This window comes from Trachypithecus francoisi, unplaced genomic scaffold (assembly GCF_009764315.1).
Source record: "Trachypithecus francoisi isolate TF-2019V2 unplaced genomic scaffold, Tfra_2.0 Lachesis_group8, whole genome shotgun sequence".
NCBI classification, from domain to species: Eukaryota; Metazoa; Chordata; class Mammalia; order Primates; family Cercopithecidae; genus Trachypithecus; species Trachypithecus francoisi.
Window position 1 is genome coordinate 42,701,576 of NW_022681473.1, and position 20,756 is coordinate 42,722,331.

The window sequence follows — 20,756 nt, forward strand, 5'->3', positions numbered from 1 at the left end:
CTCAAGCAATCTCCAACAGACCTGCAGCTGAGGGTCCTGACTGTTAGAAGGAAAACTATCAAACAGGAAGGACACCTATACCAAAACCCCATCAGTAAGTCACCATCATCAAAGACCAGAGGCAGATAAAACCACAAAGATGGGGAAAAAGCAGGACAAAAAAGCTGGAAATTCAAAAAATAAGAGCACATCTCCCCCTGCAAAGGAGCGCAGCTCATCGGCAGCAACGGATCAAAGCTGGTCAGAGAATGACTTTGACGAGATGAGAGAAGAAGGCTTCAGTCCATCAAACTTCTCAGAGCTAAAGGAGGAATTACATACCCAGCGTAAAGAAACTAAAAATCTTGAAAAAAGAGTGGAAGAATTGACAGCTAGAATAATTAATGCAGAGAAGGTCATAAACGAAATGACAGAGATGAAAACCATGACACGAGAAATACGTGACAAATGCACAAGCTTCAGTAACCGACTCGATCAACTGGAAGAAAGAGTATCAGCGATTGAGGATCAAATGAATGAAATGAAGCGAGAAGAGAAACCAAAAGAAAAAAGAAGAAAAAGAAATGAACAAAGCCTGCAAGAAGTATGGGATTATGTAAAAAGACCAAATCTACGTCTGATTGGGGTGCCTGAAAGTGAGGGGGAAAATGGAACCAAGTTGGAAAACACTCTTCAGGATATCATCCAGGAGAACTTCCCCAACCTAGTAGGGCAGGCCAACATTCAAATTCAGGAAATACAGAGAACGTCACAAAGATACTCCTCGAGAAGAGCAATTCCAAGACACATAATTGCCAGATTCACCAAAGTTGAAATGAAGGAAAAAATCTTAAGGGCAGCCAGAGAGAAAGGTCGGGTTACCCACAAAGGGAAGCCCATCAGACTAACAGCAGATCTGTCAGCAGAAACTCTACAAGCCAGAAGAGAGTGGGGGCCAATATTCAACATTCTTCAAGAAAAGAATTTTCCACCCAGAATTTCATATCCAGCCAAACTAAGTTTCATAAGTGAAAGAGAAATAAAATCCTTTACAGATAAGCAAATGCTTAGAGATCTTGTCAACACCAGGCCTGCCTTACAAGAGACCCTGAAGAAAGCCCTAAACATGGAAAGGAACAACCGGTACCAGCCATTGCAAAAACATGCCAAAATGTAAAGACCATCGAGGCTAGGAAGAAACTGCATCAACTAACGAGCAAAATAACCAGTTAATATCATAAGGGCAGGATCAAGTTCACACATAACGATATTAACCTTAAATGTTAATGGACTAAATGCTCCAATTAAAAGACACAGACTGGCAAACTGGATAAAGAGTCAAGACCCATCAATCTGCTGTATTCAGGAGACCCATCTCACATGCAGAGACATACATAGGCTCAAAATAAAGGGATGGAGGAAGATCTACCAAGCAAATGGAGAACAAAAAAAAGCATGGGTTGCAATCCTAGTCTCTGATAAAACAGACTTTAAACCATCAAAGATCAAAAGACACAAAGAAGGCCATTACATAATGGTAAAGGGATCAATTCAACAGGAAGAGCTAACTCTCCTAAATATATATGCACCCAATACAGGAGCACCCAGATTCATAAAGCAAGTCCTTAGAGACTTAAAAAGAGACTTAGACTCCCATACAATAATAATGGGAGACTTCAACACTCCACTGTCAACATTAGACAGATCAACGAGACAGAAAGCTAACAAGGATATCCAGGAATTGAACTCATCTCTGCACCAAGCGGACCTAATAGACATCTATAGAACTCTCCACCCCAAATCAACAGAATATACATTCTTCTCAGCACCACATCGCACTTATTCCAAAATTGACCACATAATTGGAAGTAAAGCACTCCTCAGCAAATGTAAAAGAACAGAAATTATAACAAACTGTCTCTCAGACCACAGTGCAATCAAACTAGAACTCAGGACTAAGAAACTCAACCAAAACCGCTTAACTACATGGAAACTGAATAACCTGCTCCTGAATGACTACTGGGTACATAACGAAATAAAGGCAGAAATAAAGATGTTCCTTGAAACCAATGAGAACAAAGATACAACATACCAGAATCTCTGGGACACATTTAAAGCAGTGTGTAGAGGGAAATTTATAGCACTGAATGCCCACAAGAGAAAGCTGGAGAGATCTAAAATTGACACTCTAACATCACAATTAAAACAACTAGAGAGGCAAGAGAAAACACATTCAAAAGCTAGCAGAAGGCAAGAAATAACTAAGATCAGAGCAGAACTGAAGGAGATAGAGACACAAAAAACCCTCCAAAAAATCAATGAATCCAGGAGATGGTTTTTTTGAAAAGATCAACAAAATTGACAGACCGCTAGCAAGACTAATAAAGAAGAAAAGAGAGAGGAATCAAATAGACGCAATAAAAAATGATAAAGGGGATATCACCACCGACTCCACAGAAATACAAACTACCATCAGAGAATACTATAAACACCTCTATGCAAATCAACTAGAAAATCTAGAAGAAATGGATAATTTCCTGGACACTTACACTCTTCCAAGACTAAACCAGGAAGAAGTTGAATCCCTGAATAGACCAATAGCAGGCTCTGAAATTGAGGCAATAATTAATAGCCTACCAACCAAAAAAAGTCCAGGACCAGAAGGATTCACAGCTGAATTCTACCAGAGGTACAAGGAGTAGGTGGTACCATTTCTTCTGAAACTATTCCAATCAATAGAAAAAGAGGGAATCCTCCCTAACTCATTTTAGGAGGCCAACATCATCCTGATACCAAAGCCTGGCAGAGACACAACAAAAAAAGAGAATTTTAGACCAATATCCCTGATGAACATCAATGCAAAAATCCTCAATAAAATATTGGCAAACCGGATTCAGCAGCACATCAAAAAGCTTATCCCCCATGATCAAGTGGGCTTCATCCCTGGGATGCAAGGCTGGTTCAACATTCGCAAATCAATAAACATAATCCAGCATATAAACAGAACCAAAGACAAGAACCACATGATTATCTCAATAGATGCAGAAAAGGCTTTTGACAAAATTCAACAGCCCTTCATGCTAAAAACACTCAATAAATTCGGTATTGATGGAACGTACCTCAAAATAATAAGAGCTATTTATGACAAACCCACAGCCAATATCATACTGAATGGGCAAAAACTGGAAAAATTCCCTTTGAAAACTGGCACAAGACAGGGATGCCCTCTCTCACCGCTCCTATTCAACATAGTGTTGGAAGTTCTGGCTAGGGCAATCAGGCAAGAGAAAGAAATCAAGGGTATCCAGTTAGGAAAAGAAGAAGTCAAATTGTCCCTGTTTGCAGATGACATGATTGTATATTTAGAAAACCCCATTGTCTCAGCCCAAAATCTCCTTAAGCTGATAAGCAACTTCAGCAAAGTCTCAGGATACAAAATTAATGTGCAAAAATCATAAGCATTCTTATACACCAGTAACAGACAACAGAGAGCCAAATCAGGAATCAACTTCCATTCACAATTGCTTCAAAGAGAATAAAATACCTAGGAATCCAACTTACAAGGGATGTAAAGGACCTCTTCAAGGAGAACTACAAACCACTGCTCAGTGAAATCAAAGAGGACACAAACAAATGGAAGAACATACCATGCTCATGGATGGGAAGAATCAATATCGTGAAAATGGCCATACTGCCCAAGGTTATTTATAGATTCAATGCCATCCCCATCAAGCTACCAATGAGTTTCTTCACAGAATTGGAAAAAACTGCTTTAAAGTTCATATGGAACCAAAAAAGAGCCCGCATTGCCAAGACAATCCTAAGTAAAAAGAACAAAGCTGGAGGCATCACGCTACCTGACTTCAAACTATACTGCAAGGCTACAGTAACCAAAACAGCATGGTACTGGTACCAAAACAGAGATATAGACCAATGGAACAGAACAGAGTCCTCAGAAATAATACCACACATCTACAGCCATCTGATCTTTGACAAAGCTGAGAGAAACAAGAAATGGGGAAAGGATTCCCTATTTAATAAATGGTGCTGGGAAAATTGGCTAGCCATAAGTAGAAAGCTGAAACTGGATCCTTTCCTTACTCCTCATACGAAAATTAATTCAAGATGGATTAGAGACTTAAATGTTAGACCTAATACCATAAAAACCCTAGAAGAAAATCTAGGTAGTACCATTCAGGACATAGGCATGGGCAAGGACTTCATGTCTAAAACACCAAAAGCAACGGCAGCAAAAGCCAAAATTGACAAATGGGATCTAATTAAACTAAAGAGCTTCTGCACAGCAAAAGAAACTACCATCAGAGTGAACAGGCAACCTACAGAATAGGAGAAAATTTTTGCAGTCTACTCATCTGACAAAGGGCTGATATCCAGAAACTACAAAGAACTCAAACAAATTTACAAGAAAAAAACAAACAACCCCATCAAAAAGTGGGCAAAGGGTATGAACAGACATTTCTCAAAAGAAGACATTCATACAGCCAGAGACACATGAAAAAATGCTCCTCATCACTGGCCATCAGAGAAATGCAAATCAAAACCACAATGAGATACCATCTCACACCAGTTAGAATGGCAATGATTAAAAAGTCAGGAAACAACAGGTGCTGGAGAGGATGTGGAGAAATAGGAACACTTTTACACTGTTGGTGGGATTGTAAACTAGTTCAACCATTATGGAAAACAGTGTGGCAATTGCTCAAGGATCTAGAACTAGATGTACCATATGACCCAGCCATCCCACTAGTGGGTATATACTCAAAGGATTATAAATCATACTGCTATAAAGACACATGCACACGTATGTTTATTGTGGCACTATTCACAATAGCAAAGACTTGGAATCAACCCAAATGTCCATCTGGGTTGACAGACTGGATTAAGAAAATGTGGCACATATACACCATGGAATACTATGCAGCTATAAAAAAAGATGAGTTTGCATCCTTTGTAGGGACATGGATGCAGCTGGAAACCATCATTCTTAGCAAACTATCACAAGAGCAGAAAACCAAACATCGCATGTTCTCACTCATAGGTGGGAACTGAACAATGAGATCACTTGGACTCGGAAAGGGGAACATCACACACTGGGGCCTATCATGGGGAGGGGGGAGGGGGGAAGGATTGCATTGGGAGTTATACCTGATATAAATGACGAATTGATGGGTGCTGACGAGTTGATGGGTGCAGCACACCAACATGGCACAAGTATACATATGTAACAAACCTGCACGTTATGCACATGTACCCTAGAACTTAACGTATTAAAAAAAACAAAAAAAAAGTGACCAGTCTCACTTGTGATCAAGTAACTGCAAATAGTGCTGTGATAGTGCTGTGGGGTGCTCCACACACACCCACTCTTTTATTTATGATGTAATATAAGGCAGGTGTTGGTGCACAATTTCTCTCCATGGAAACAATGGAAAATTCTCACAATGCATTTGTTTTAATCATACACCTATCATTCATTTTTGATTCCAAGTAAGGAGAGGTAGGATTTGGCAGCCTCATGATAAATTGATGTATATACAACAACTCACAAAAACTGGGGTGCTGTTAAACCATTAATAAGATTTCTAGATTCTTTGTTTTCTTTGAATCTAGGCTGCTCTCTTCAGACCACAGCAGCCAAGCAGAAATGAGAGAAATCCATAAATCCCTCTGCTTTGCACACATATCTAAAAATTTTGATGTTATTTGCCTGGATAATGCAGCCCTTGCCCAGTTTTTTGTTTTTTTGTTTTTTGTTGTTTTTGAGACGGAGTCGTGCTCTGTCACCGAGGCTGGAGTGCAGTGGGGTGATCTGGGCTCACTGCATGCAGCTCCATCTCCCGAGTTCACGCCATTCTCCTGCTTCAGCCTCCTGAGTAGCTAGGACTACAGGCGCCCGCCACCACGCCTGGCTAATTTTTTTTGGTATTTTTTAGTAGACATGGGGTTTCACCATGTTAGCCAGAATGGTCTCAATCTCCTGACCTCGTGATCCGCCCACCTTGGCCTCCCAAAGTGCTAGGATTACAGGTGTGAGCCACCGCCCCAGGCCACCCTTGCGCAGTTTTGAATGGCACATATTTGTGTTTGTTAGAGGTGTTTTTTAATTGAGAAAAATGTCTAATTTACACCCACGAATTCTTAGTTTTGTGATATATTTTAGACCAGTCTTTAGGTCTCTTCTAACAAAGTTATTCTTACAGAACATATTTTCCTTGCTAATGATAGGAAAAACTTCATGACACTTTAACTTTCCAACTAAAATGGAAAATATGAAGCCCTGGGTGGGGCATTTTCAAAATTAAGGGAGATTCCACTTTATATGAAGGATTTTTAATGAATGAACGTGGAAGTGGAAACTATAACTTGACAATTTAGACTAAATAAATGTTCATTAGTCCTCAAGTTTTTGATCCTTGTTCCAGTTTGTATACATGACTCAATATCTTCCAGCCACAAAATATTTGTTTAGTCTCTCCTGAATTAAGTACTTTTTGAGCCTGTTTTTAACATGGCACTGAAAGACAGTGGGAAATTAACATATTTGGTGTTTCAAAAATTATGAGAAATGAGCTGATGTTTAATAGAGACCTTTGTGGACCAAGAACCAATGGCCACTAATATGCACTCCATCAGTGTATTAATGCTAACAAAGATGCAATGATCTAAAACCACATTTGGTATGTAAGATATTTCATCTGTCATATGGTATATGGAGGCAAAACAACACACTAATAGGAAGAAAGCTGTTTCTTTATGGGACTATTTACTCACCCCAAATTCCCATGAATATTGCAAAGAACACTGTTGACTCATTATCAAACAAATGGGAGAACTGTAAAAATAACAATAACACAAAGATAATTTAGTACTTACTGTAATGAAAAGGAGGAAAATTCAAAGCCTTTTCAACATATTACAATGCATACATACCTTTGAAGCCAAACACGTACTATTTAGTCTCCAATAATCACACACTTGATCGCAGAGTGGGCACATGATCATCTGACCACCAATCTCAGGGTCACAGATTTCAGTGCTGCAAGAGGAACAGCCAAGTTACTGAAAAGTGATAGGCGTTTAGGTAAAAGTCCAAGCTGTTCTTATTAGAACAACTACTTATATAACTTCTCACATATAACAGAGGGGGCAATCAAGCAGCAGTTTCTATAGTGGGTCAAGTCATGCTTTGAGGAATAGACTTTTCAGAGCCCATCATTAAAAACAGATTTTCCATAAAGCACCAGGTGAGAGGCTACTGTTATGTTTGAGTAGTTTTTGGAAAACATCAATTATCTGCTGCTATAAGGAAACATTCTGAAGGAAACACCAGGGAAATAATAACAACAGCTTCGTTTGGCACAAGATAAAGACGTTTTCTCTATCTGGGCAACTCAGGTGCACTTACCTGCTTGTGTTATCTTCCATTGATAATAAACCATAAATAAAACAAGCTAAGCCAACTACAGCTGCAAAGGATAGCATTTCTGTGTAAAATCCAAGAAAGACAAAATAGATACCAATTTTTTCTCCATAATAATTCCTGTTGAAAAGAGTAAAAACAGAATCAGAATATGGAAGAATGTTATAGTCCAGAGAGCCTTGATTTTTTATTCAGACAGGAATATATTCTAATTTTGGCTCCATTGGTTTCTAGACATATAATTTTGGTGAAGTTACTCAACTCTTTAAACTTCAGTTTCCATATCATTATCATGTTTTAACACAAGATAGTACTTATCCCACAGTGAAAGGGCTGATACAAGGATTAAAAGGGATAACAGATATAAGTAGAAAGCCAATTAAATGGAATTTAAATTTAAAATTTAAATAAGATAATTTAGAAAGCCTCTATATTATAAAGATAATTTAAATGGTCTTTAAATAAACTACAGAATATTCTACAATGTAATTTCTAGGAATGAACTTAACAAATCAAAACCATATCCAAAATCTGCATGGACTTTTGCTTTATCCCTCTTTCTAAAACTGAAAACATTTCTCTGACGACATTGTAGGTATACATTTCCATCTTTCTCCAAGTCTGAATCTTGGAAGTTTACAGGATTGTAACATAGGTAGCAGGCCAAGGAATTAAACATGACTACTTTAGCAAAAATTCTATGAAATATGCAGCTCAGCTCTTGGTTTTCAAAGAATTGAAAAGTGACAGCATTTATTGGTACAACCTAATTCTCACAACCAAGTATTTTGTTTTTAACTGAGTATCCCATTTAGGAATGAGAGAAAGTAGTTTTCTCCTCCTCAGAAAGTCAGGTTTTCTTGTTATTGTTGTTGTTTAACCTGACTAATCCTCCTCCTTTTTCATATAGATCCCAGCTCACCAAATCTGTGAGTCTTTCCACAGTTTCCTAGGCAAAAAGATGTGATACCTTTTGTGTTCTAGTAGCGTGCTATATGATTCAATGAAAGTACTTAATATTAAATTGTAATTTATATATATGCTCAACAAGAACACATATCTGAACATAATGGTTATAAATGTTTTTTCACAACGATATTTTAAAATATATTTATCATATACAATATTAATTTTACTGAACCTCCCACTCTTCATAGTTCAACACTCTTAAAATTAGTAGGCATCTTTCTGCTTATCCTGTCTTTTTTCATGCTTTTCAGTGATGATGAACATTTTTGCATTGTTAATTTCCCTAATTTGGTTTTCCAGATCACTATAAACTTGAAATTAAATTATAATGCTATAATATTCCCTTGTTAATCTGCCATTCACAACTTCTAAGTATAAGCTTACTCATACTTAGAGTGAATGAACTTGGTTTCTCCCAGTTTTTTGCTGAAAAATGTAGAAAATATTGTGATAGTACATAACATCAAAATCAGAAAAAAGTACAAAAATATATTTTATGAAATTTACTGTTTACCATGTCTATTTTAATGTTTTAAAAATTACAGAATCAGCCGGGCGTGGTGGCTCACGCCTGTAATCTCAGCACTTTGGGAGGCCGAGGTGGGCGGATCACATGGTCAGGAGTTCGAGACCAGCCTGGCCAACATGGTGAAACCCCGTCTCTACTAAAAATACAAAAATTAGCAGGGTGTGGTGGCGAGCACCTGTAATCCCAGCTACTTGGGAGGCTGAGGCGGGAGAATCGTTTGAACCTGGGAGGCAGCGGTTGCAGTGAGTCAAGATCGCGCCATTGCACTCCAGTCTGGGCAAAAGGGGGAGACCTTGTCTCCAAAAAAAACAAAAAAACAAACAAACAAAAAATTACAGAATCAATGTTATTAGAAATATAATATCAACATTATTGCTATAGATTTAAACATTCTTTAATAATTCATAAGGAAACTGGACATTTCAACAACCTTAAAGTACTACTTTTTTCTCCTTTTCGATTGTCACAATTCTTATTCCTTGAGCATAAAAAATAAAATCCCTCAAGAACTGTAGACCTGTCAAAAAGAGAAATTGCTGAGAATTTACTAAATGAAATCAGGCAAGTATTTATTACATGTGGAAATATTCAAATTATTTTACTAAATTTTGGACTTGGGTGTCTAACAGTAACAGATTAACAACTAAATAATCTTTCAGGATCTCAGAAAGCAAGAGATATTTATTAGATTTGCAATATGGTAAAAATGTATACATTATTAAAATCACATTTAATATTTAATTTAAACTATCTTGTTGGTCATAATTAAGAAAATAAGAGAAATCTAATAATATGAGACACTATAAAAGCTCAAATATAGGGAGAGACTTCTTTTGAGTATTATTTTTTAGAAAAATATGCCACATATTTAAATCTATGATCTTTTTTAACCTGTCCATTTTACTTACTAGACTTTCAACTGATTGTGGCACTGCACCATCTAACACAGCATCTGATAGGTAGAAGAGATTCAGTAATATTGGTTGCGAGATATTGTGTGAGGGGACTGCCCTCATTTTGTATTTCCAAGATGTAATACTTAGTCGAAAACATAGTAAATAATCAAAAGAATGATGATAGAATTAAATTGAATACAATCTTGAGAAATCAATCAATAAATGCAAACTTTATTTCTAAAGTGATTTATTTTTACAATGAATCCATAAACATCTGAGAAACTTAGCTTCAGTATTATCCTCACATTGCAATAACATTATCTGTACCACACACATATATTTAGTCTATGCTAGCTAGTATGTGGCAGTATTTCAATTTTATTTCTAAGCATTAACATATAACATATGGAAATCAAAAAACGTTACATGAAGTGTAAGCTGGAAGGAAAAAAATGAGCTGATAGAACTGATGTGCCAGTGATCAGTCTTCAATTTTATATGCTCTATCAACCCATTTTTTTCAATCTTGGCATTGCCATCTTCCCCAAAATTATTATCTAATGTGACAAAATTATCTGTGCTCAAAAGGCAGAAAAGCCAGTTCCAGATATCTGGACATGAAAGTGATGTTTGGTGTAGACGTAACATGAAATATGTGAAATCTAGGAACTCAGATGCCTATAAACTGTATCTCTTTCTAGACACTCTATCATGCTGTCTTCCTTATTTTTATCCTCCATATCCAATAATCCATTAGGCCCAATGAATTCTGTCATAAAAATATTTTTCTAATTCATAGTCTCCTCTCCTTCCTGTTGCCAATGCCTTGAAAAGACCTCTAATATTTATTGCTGAACAATTTTAACAACCTCCTTACTTTCCTGAGTTCAATCTTATATCCATCTAAATTATCTTTTGTTTCCAATAAAATGATGTTTCTAAAGTAAAAACTGAGCAATACCCTTTTCTTCCTTCAAAGCTTCATCTTTTTACTTCAGCATTGTTCTTCAGGATTTTGTTCCTGGTAAACATTCAAATCTCCTTTGCCGACACTCCTACATGAAGAACTAAACACACAGTGCTCTTGTGTGTTCTCTTTGCCTGAGATATTCTTACCTAACTTCTTTACCTACTATCCTGCTACTTATCTTTCAAGACATAGTTCAAGAATGAACACTGTGAGGCTTTCCTAGAAGTTGTCATGAAAATAGGTGCTTTTCCCTCTGTATTTTGTTTGAAGTATTACTGTGCTGTAACTAATATGCATTTGTGTGTGTTCCTGCAAACAAATTCATGTTAGGAAACCACAATCTGATTATCTTTGTAGGCACAGTACCTTACTTGATATGTAGTGATGCTTAATAAAGTACCATTAAAATAAATGTGTAAATTGTAATTACGCATCTCTGAATAAATTCTTTCTTTTCTTTTTTTCTTTTTGAAACAGGGTCTCACTCTGTTCTGCTAGGCTGGAGTGTAGTAGTGTGATCTCTGCTCATTGCAACTTCTGCTTCTCAGGTTCAAGCAATTCTACTGCCTCAGCCTCCCAAGTAGCTAACAGGTATGTGTCCCACCACACTGGGGTAATTTTTGTATTATTATTATTATTTTTAAAAATAGAGACGGGGTTTCACCATATTGACCAGTATCGTCTCAAACTCCTGACCTAAACTGATGTGCCTGCCTTGGCCTTTCAAAGTGCTGAGATTACAGGCAAATTCTTTCTATGTTAAGAATATTTTAACTTTTATCAAGTCAACCCATAAAACCTTTCCCAAAATCCATGAAATCAACAAGGAGAGGAAAAAAAATCCAAACCCAATACAGGCTTTCAGTATCATGACAGAGAACATCATGATCCTCAAATTACCTGTAAGTAAGGAAATAAACACAACTTCAACACCTGCTGCTACAAACGTAAGATACAGGAGAGAGGTGAATATGTTTAAGAAATTATAGGGGAAACACGTAAAGTAGAGTGGGAAACATAAAGAAACACAGCTAAAATAACCCCTAGAGAAAAGTTTAACTAAATCCCCTAATGCAGAATATATGTTGGGATTTGGTCATTTGTAATCTATAAGAAACAATCTGAAAAGAGCAGGACTGGAAGTGGCAGCCTGAGAAAAGCAATATTTCTTGAGAAGAATCAGATACAAAGAGAAGACTGGTACTCCTTGGAGGAGTGGCAGTAAACAGAAAAAAGGAAATAAGAGAGGAGAGTTGGAATCTTGTAGAAATGAAAGAAATAGGCTTCGCAGGGCAAGGGAAGATGGGTGCCCACAGCTCTGAGACTCACAGAAAGCTTCAGGTCCAGCACACATAGAAAGAGATTCTCCCTCACTCCCATTCACCAAGTTGAGCATTCCTCATCTGAAAATTCAAAATACAAAATTCTCCAAAATCTAAAACTTTTTGAGTGCCGACACGATGCCACAAGTAAAAAATGCTACCTCTGACCTCATGTGATGAGCCACAGTCAAAACACAGGCACACAATGATGAAAATGACATTTTTAACACTGCAGAAAATGTGTCTACAGACAATATTTTGAGAATGTGTGATGGACTAACAGAGAAGGGCATTCTAGTGCTAGAAACTCTGTTCATAAATTAAAAACAAATTGAAATATGTAGATCACATCCATAAAAAAAGTAAAACAAAAACAAAATCAAAAAATGTGAAGTAAATTATTTAGTTTGATAATTCTCCCCAAATAACATGAAATTGAATGATACTGTAATAAAAACCTAAAAATGGAGTGAACTCTTCTCAAATAAATATTTGCTGATACAAGAAAACCCCAGAAACATAAAAACTAAAAAAAAAAGGAATAGAGAAGAGTGGAAAGATATAAAACAAAAATTGATTGAACACCAGAGATAAGTAGAGCAAATTATAAATCATATCAGATCATATCAGAAGTAATACTGAAATTAGCAAGTAACAAAGGAAATACAGAGTGCCAATGATCAGAGGGGGCTCTCCCAGGATCCCGAAGCATACTAGGAAGGAGAGAGGGTCATCTCTCTTTCCACCCCACCACAGAGCACTGCTGTGAATAGGCAGAAACACTGAAGCGCTGCAAGGCGGAGCCTATTTGCAGGCTCTTACTCCTAAGTGCCATCTACTGGATAATAGCCCAAATTACAACACCAAAAACACTGCCAATATACAAACCTGTGAAACTCAAGGCAAGAATCCTGCCACAAAGACCCTGTACAGAGCCTTGGCTCTCTGAAAGCGCCCAGTAATGAAGCCAATTGATTATACTTAACTTATACTACAGTTAATGGAACACCAGCCCTCTCAGGCGAGAAAGATTCAGTGCAAGAACTCTGGAAATTCAAAAAGTCAGTGTCCCCTTATCTCCAAATGAACTTCTCAGCAATGGTTCTTAACTAGATGGTAACGACAGAAATGACAGACATAGAATTCAGAATCTAGATGGAAATGACACTCATGGAGAATCAAGAAAAAGTTAAAACCCAATCCAGTAATCCAGGAATCCAGTAAAACAATCTGAGAGCTGAAAGATGAAATAGCCATTTTAGGAAAAAACAAAACTGAACTTCTGGAATGGAAGCAATCACTATAAGGATTTCATAATATGATAGGAAGTATTAATATCAGAATAGACCAAGCTGAGGAAAGAATCTCAGAGCTCAAAAATCAGTTCTTCAAATCAACTGAGCCAGACAAAGGTGAAAAAAAAAAAAAAAGAACAAAACCTCCAAGAAATTTAGAATTATATGAAGAGACCAAACTTATGATTTATTGGCATTCCTGAGACATGAAAGTAAACAACCTGGAAAAAATATTTGAGGATATAGTCTATAAAAATGTCCCCAATCTCACCAGAAATTGATACACAAATTTAAGAAAGATGGAGAACCCTGATGAGACACTATATCCCCAAGGCACATAGTCATCAGACTCACCAAGTTCAACACGAACAAAAAAAAATTAAAGGCAGCTAGAGAGAAGGGTCAGATTACATACAAATGGAAGCCCATCAGGCTAGCAGCAGACCTGTCAGCAGAAATCTTACAAGTCAGAAGATATTGGAAGCCTATTTGTAGCATCCTTAAAGAAAAGAAATTCTAACCAAGAATTTCATATCCCAGCAAACTAAGCTTCCTAAGTGGTGGAGAAATAAAATTCTTCTCAGACAAGCAAATTCTGAGATAGCTTTTTACCACTCCACAAAGCTTACAAGAGGTCCTTAAGGGAGTACTCAACATGGAATGAAAGAACAATACCTGCTGTCACAAAACACAGTTAAACACATAGCCCAGAGACACTATAAAGAGACTATACAATCAAGTCTACAAAACAACAAGCTAACAACGTGATGACAAGATCAAAATCTCACATATCAATACTAACACTGGATATACATTGTCTAAACACTGCATGTAAAAGACATAGAGTGGCAAGCTGGATAAAAACACAAGACCCAACTGTCTGCTGTCTTTAAGAGACCTGTCTCATGTATAATGACACTCACAGGTTCAAAGTAAAGGGATGGAGAAAGATATACCATGCAAATGGAAAACAAAAACAACAGGAGTCTCTATTCTATCAGATGAAACAGACTTTAAACCAACAAGAATTAAGAAGGGCAAAGAAGGCCATTACATAATTATAAAGGGCTCAATTCAACAAGAAGACTTAACTATCCTAAATATATATGTATCCAACAATGGAGCACCCATGTTTATAAAACAAGCCCTTCTTAACGTATAAAAACACTTAGAGAGCCACATAATAGTAGTGGGAGATTTCAGCATCCCACTGACAACATTAGACAGATCACTGATGCAGAAAACTAGCAAAATAATTCTGGATTAAACTCAACACTGGACCAATTGGACCTAATAGGCACCTACAGTGCACTAACCAATCACATAATATATATTCTCATCTTCTCAGAGATCACATGTTTAGTCATAAAGCAAATCTCAATAAATTAAAGAAGACAAAATCATATCAAGCACACACTCAGACCACAGTGCTTTAAAAATAGAAATCAATACCAACATATCTCAAATCTGTACCAATACATGGAAATTAAACAACTTGCTCCTGAATAACTCCTGAGTATAAAACCAAATTAAGGCACAAATCAAACAATTCTTTGAAATTAATAAAAATAAGATCCAACTTACCAAAATCTTTGGAATGCTGTTAACGCATTGCTAAGAGGAAAGTTTACAGCTCTAATATGCCTCAATTAAGTAGTAAGAAAGACTTCAAAATAACAATCTAAAATTCCACCTAGAGGACCTAGAGAATAAGAACAAACCAACTCCAAAGCTAGCAGAAGAAACAACTAAAATTATAGAAGAATCGAACTAAGTTGAGATGCAAAAATCTATACACAAGATCAATGAAACCAAGAATTGGTTCCTCAAAAGAATAAATAAGATATATCACTAGCTATATTAACAAAGAAAAAAAGGAGATCCAAATAAGTCTAATGAGAAATGACAATGATGATATTATAACTAATCCTATAGAAATCAAAAATCCTCCAATACTATTATGAAAAATTCTATTCACATAAATTAGAAAATCTTGAGGAAATGAATAAATTCCTGGAAACATAAAAGCTCCCAAGATTAAACTAGGAAGAAAGTAAAAACCCGAACAGACCATTATAAGTTTTGAAATTTAATCATTAATTTAAAAATCTACCAACCAAAAAATTCCCTAGACCAGATGAATTCACACCCAAATACTAGCAGACATACAAAGAAGAACTGGTAACAACCCTGCTGAAACTATTCCAAAAACTCAAAAAGGAAAGGCTTCTCCATAACTCATTCTAAGAAACCAGCACCAGCCTGATACCAAAATCTGATAGAGACACAACAACCAAAAAGAGACAATATCAGGCCAATATTCCTGACGAATATAGACACAAACATTGTCAACAAAATACTAGTAAACCAAATCCAGGAGCACATCAAAAAGTTAATACATCACGATCAAACTGGCATTATTCCTGAGATGCAAGCCTGATTCAACAAGTACAAATAAGTAAATGTGATTCACCACATAAATAGAATTACCAGGAAAAACGATTAACATATGATCATCTCAATAAATGCAGAAAAAACTTCTGATAAAATTCAGCATCCCTTTCCATTCATGATAAAAAAGACCCTCAATAGTCTTGATATTGAACGAACATACCTCAAAATAATAAGAGCCATCTATGATAAACCCACAACCAACATCATACTGAATGGGCAAAAGCTGGAATCATTCCCCTTGAGAAATGAAATTAAACAAAGATGTCCACTGTTATTACTTCTGTTCAACATAGTACTTAAGTCCTAGCCAGAAGAATCAGACAAGGGGAAAAAAAAAAAAAAGGCATCCAAATAGGAAAAGAAGAAGAAAAGCTATCTCTCTTTGTTGACAAATGATTCTATACCTAGAAAGCCCTAAAGACTCCACCAAAAGTCTCCTAGACTTCATAAATGACAAATAACAGACTTCAGTAAAGTTTCAGGACCCAAAAGCAATGAACAAAAGTGAGTAGCATTTCTATATGTCAATAATGTTCAAGCTGAAGAGTCAAATCAAGAACACAATTCCATTTTCAATAGCCACGAAAATGAAATATCTAGGAATACAGCTAATCCAGGAGGTAAAAGATCTCTACAAGGAAAACTACAAAACACTGATGAAAGAAATCAGAGATGACACAAATAAACAGAACAACATTCCTTGCTCATGGATTAGAAGAATCAGTATAATTAAAATGGCCATACTGCCCAAAGCAATTTACAAATTCAATGTTATTCCTATCAAACTACCAATGACATTTTTCACAGAATTAGAAAAAGCTATTCTAACGTTAACATAGAACCATAAAAATGGCCAAACAGCCAAAGCAATCCTAACCAAAAAGAACACAGTTGGAAGCATCACACTACCTGGCTTCAAACTATGCTATAAGGCTGCAGTAAGCAAAATAGTGTGGTACTGGTACAGAAGCAGACACATAGACCAATGGAACTAAACAGAGAAACCGGAAATGAAGCTGCACACCTCCTACCATCTGGTCTTCAACAAAGCTGGCAAAAACAAGCAATGGGGAACAGATTCTGTATTCAATAAATGGTACTGGGATAACTGACTAGCAATATACAGAAGAATAAAACTTGGACCCTTATCTTTCACCATGTAGAAAAGTAACTCAAGATGGAATAGAGTTTTAAATGTAAGACCTCAAACTATAAAAATCCTAGAAGAAAACCCTAAGAAATGTCCTTCTCTACATCGGCCTGGGTAAATAATTTTTGGCTAAGTCACCAAAAGTAATTGCAACAACAACAAAAAAATTGACAAGTGGGACCTAATTAAACTGAAGAGCTTCTGCACAACAAAAGAAACTATCAATAGAGTAGACAATCTACAGTATAGGACAAAACATTCACAAACTACACATCCAACAAAAGTCTAATATCCAGAATCTATGAGGAACTTGAACAAATCAACAAGCAATATCCAAATAACCACATTAAAAAATTGACAAAAGACATGAAGAGACACTTCTCAAAAGACATACAAGCAGCCAACAAACATATAAAAAATGCTCATCATCACTAATCCAGAGAAATGCAAATCAAAACTGCAATTAGACACCATCTCATACCAGTCAGAATGGCTATTATTAAAAAGTCAAGAAATATCAGATGCTGGTGAGATTGTGGAGAAAAGAGAACATTTATACACTGTTGATGTGAATGAAAATTAATTCAGCCACAGTGGAAAACAGTTTGGAGCTTCTGCAAAGAACTTAAAACAGAGCTATCATTTGACCCAACAATCTCATTACTGGGTATATACTCAAAGCAATATAAATTGTTCTACCAAAAAGACGCATGCACCCATATGTCCATCACAGCACTATTCATAATAGCAAAGACATGGTATCAACCTAGGTGCCCTTTAATGGTGGAGTAAATAAATAAAATGTGGTATATATAAACCAAGGAATACTACACAACTGTCAAAAAGAATAAAATTATGTCCTTTGCAACAACATGCATGCAGCTGGAGGCCATTATCCTAAGGAAATTAATAAGAGAACAGAAAACCAAATGTTGCATGTTCCCACTTGTAAGTAGGAGCTAAATATTGAATACACATAGACATAAGGATGACTACAATATACACTGGTGACTACTAGAGGAGGTAGTGTGGGAGAGGGGTGTGGGTTAAAAAACTCCCTATTTGTTACTATGCTCACTACTCAGGTGGCAGGATCTGCAACCCAAACATTAGCATCATGCAATATATCCACATAAAAAACATGCATGTATACCCCCGAATCTAAAATTTAAAAGTTGAAATTATATTAAAAAATTGGGACAGCCTAATGTTTTTCAATAGAAAAACCAATAAATGAATTATGAAAAATTTATAATAAGGTATTCTGTGTTCCACTAAATAGTATCAGACAGATCTTTGTGTATTCATAGAAGGATATCGGTAATATACTATTTAGTGAATACAGAAAGATCTTAGCATGAAAGAGAAGAGAAAGATGCCATTGCTCTCAGAAAAAAAATGTTTCTGTGCTTTTTTATACATAAAAACAAAAATAGGACTAAATCAATATTATCCAAATCAAGTCTAGTTATTTTTGTGGAGTTTGATGAAGGTAGAATTTCACTTAAAACTCTGTTAATCTCTTAATTATTTGAAATGTTTTTGATATTTTAGTTTTATAACTTAAAGTATTAAATGATTATTATTCAAAACAGTTAAAATAACCATTCAAGAAGGAGTTTGCATGATTTATTAAAAGCCCCAGTTTATAAACTGACTAACTGGCATTGATTTTTCAAAATGTGTCCTCTAGTTTCACTTAAACGTACTGTTGAGATAACATTTCAATTGATTTGGATGGATCCATTCAAATCAGTCTCATGAAACACATACTGTGATGCTGTGTAAGCATAGCAATGCAAGTATAAATCACCAAGTAAAAAACACTGCCTATAGTAGCAAGAGATCTCTAATCTAATAGCTCATTGAATAAAATCATAGAAGTCTCCTAATATCCTGTATGCTTACAGTATTGCTATGCTTTAAAGCAATAACCTGCAACCATAGTCTTCTTGCTTAGCTAATGAAACTGTCTAAAGGATTGAGGTCATAGAACAAATGTCGTCACAGCTCACTAAGAGCACACACACAGACATCAATACACAACCTTTGTCTTATGTTTCAAATTTCTGGACTTCAGGAGAAACAAAAACTAATATGTATTAAACACTAAGTGCTAGTCCCTATGCTAAAAAGTAGTAATATTGCTATTCCCATTTTACAGATAGTATAGATATTATAACTACCATGCTAAAAAGTAGTAATATTGTTATTCCTATTTTCATAATGGTTAAGTAAATTGACCAAATTCATATAACTTTCAAGAGGCAGAACTTGGATTGGAATTCAGCCTAGTTAAATGCTGAGGTCTAACCTCTTAACCACTATACTATCTCTGTTGTCTTTCATCAATTTAGCAACAACATTCTCCTAAATGAATTGCTAATTGATAGTGTAGATATGAAACCAAGAAGCTGTGAAATGTAGTGGGTGAAAATAGTAGTTAAATAAAACAGAATATTATGCCATCGTGAATAAAAATCACATTATCAAGTTTTAATTGGTCTGATCCTATGTATGAAACTTACTTAATCAAGTCTAATGGCTGCTCCTTGTAGAAATAGGAAAATCGAGCCCAATTCTGGTGAAGTATGTATCTTTCATTGGTGGGATTGGGAGGTTCTGATGGCTTCCAATATTGACCCTGCAGATATTCAAGAGGAGGGTACATAAAAGATGAAGCAAAAGACAAAGGTGAAGTAAATAAACACTGCTGTTCTAAAGAAGGTTAGTAAACAAGGGTATGTTTTCTTTTACTTTTAGATTTCATATTCAATTGATATGAAATTATTTCACAAACTATAATAATATTTATTTATTAAATTATCACACAAAGCTATCTCAAAATACAAGTAAAAGTGTAAGAGTTTGGCTTTACTCAAGCTGTTCTTTCACATGGAATGCCCTTTCTTCTCTGCTCAAATCCTAATATAATATTCCAGGCCCAGAGAGCCATATCACTATATAACTAGATAGGACGTTAGAAATGGGCTAACACTTTTTTTGTAGATGAAAAAATTAAACCTCAAGGAACGTTAAGCAATGAATCCAAGGTCATACTGCTATTACGGGAAGAGATTCCTGTTCTGTCCTTTCTCATAGCCACTTGCCAAAGAACTTAAAATATTACAAAAACCTTTAGCATTTAAGGGGCTCAGTATTGCTTCATGCATAAGCTCTTCTCCCATTGTTAGATACCGACTGATATTATTTATATATTTTCATGGCCTAGCAAAGTATTGTGTACACTGTGGCTGTTTAAGACATTCTGTTTTTACTGTAGACAAATGAACTGCTGAAGGCAGCACTGAATAGATATCCAGTTTAAAATTTAGCACATGTGAAAATATATATATGAAAAGGCGTTAAATTTTGCATCACCAAGATTCCAACTTTTTTCTTCTTCTGTAGGTAATTCAACTGAATCTTAAGAAATTAAACAACCAAAAAACAGCCTATGTGGGTATTTTGAAAAATGATTCTGTAGAGCACATAAGGGAAAATCCAGTACCTAATGTTGCATTCAGAAGAAAAGAAAGATTAAAAAGTAAAATCAACAGTAAGTTATAGCTATCTCTAGTGACAGCTCAGTGACATTGCATTTCCAATGAGCTTATATAACTCTACTGAAAGGCTACATGTATAGTTTAAAACTGCTGATGACTGAAGACATTAGTTTGGCTTTATGATATGGCATTGTAAGGACAGAATTAATGCCCTAAAAATTAATTGAAAAAAAACTCAAAATCTT

General features: G+C 35.8%; 1 protein-coding gene across 5 annotated transcripts in view; it reads right to left on the minus strand.

Moving 5' to 3' along the window:
• ANO5 (anoctamin 5) overlaps nt 1–20,756 on the minus strand; it is a 105,926-nt gene that overhangs the window by 37,759 nt on the left and 47,411 nt on the right. For all 5 annotated transcript variants that reach the window (XM_033205855.1, XM_033205853.1, XM_033205854.1 and 2 more), the window contains 4 exons: nt 19,534–19,649; nt 7,406–7,540; nt 6,931–7,036; nt 6,772–6,832 (listed from right to left, as the gene is read on the minus strand). In XM_033205855.1, the coding sequence (XP_033061746.1) occupies nt 6,772–6,832; nt 6,931–7,036; nt 7,406–7,540; nt 19,534–19,649 (418 nt within the window). The remainder of the gene's footprint in view (nt 1–6,771; nt 6,833–6,930; nt 7,037–7,405; nt 7,541–19,533; nt 19,650–20,756) is intronic.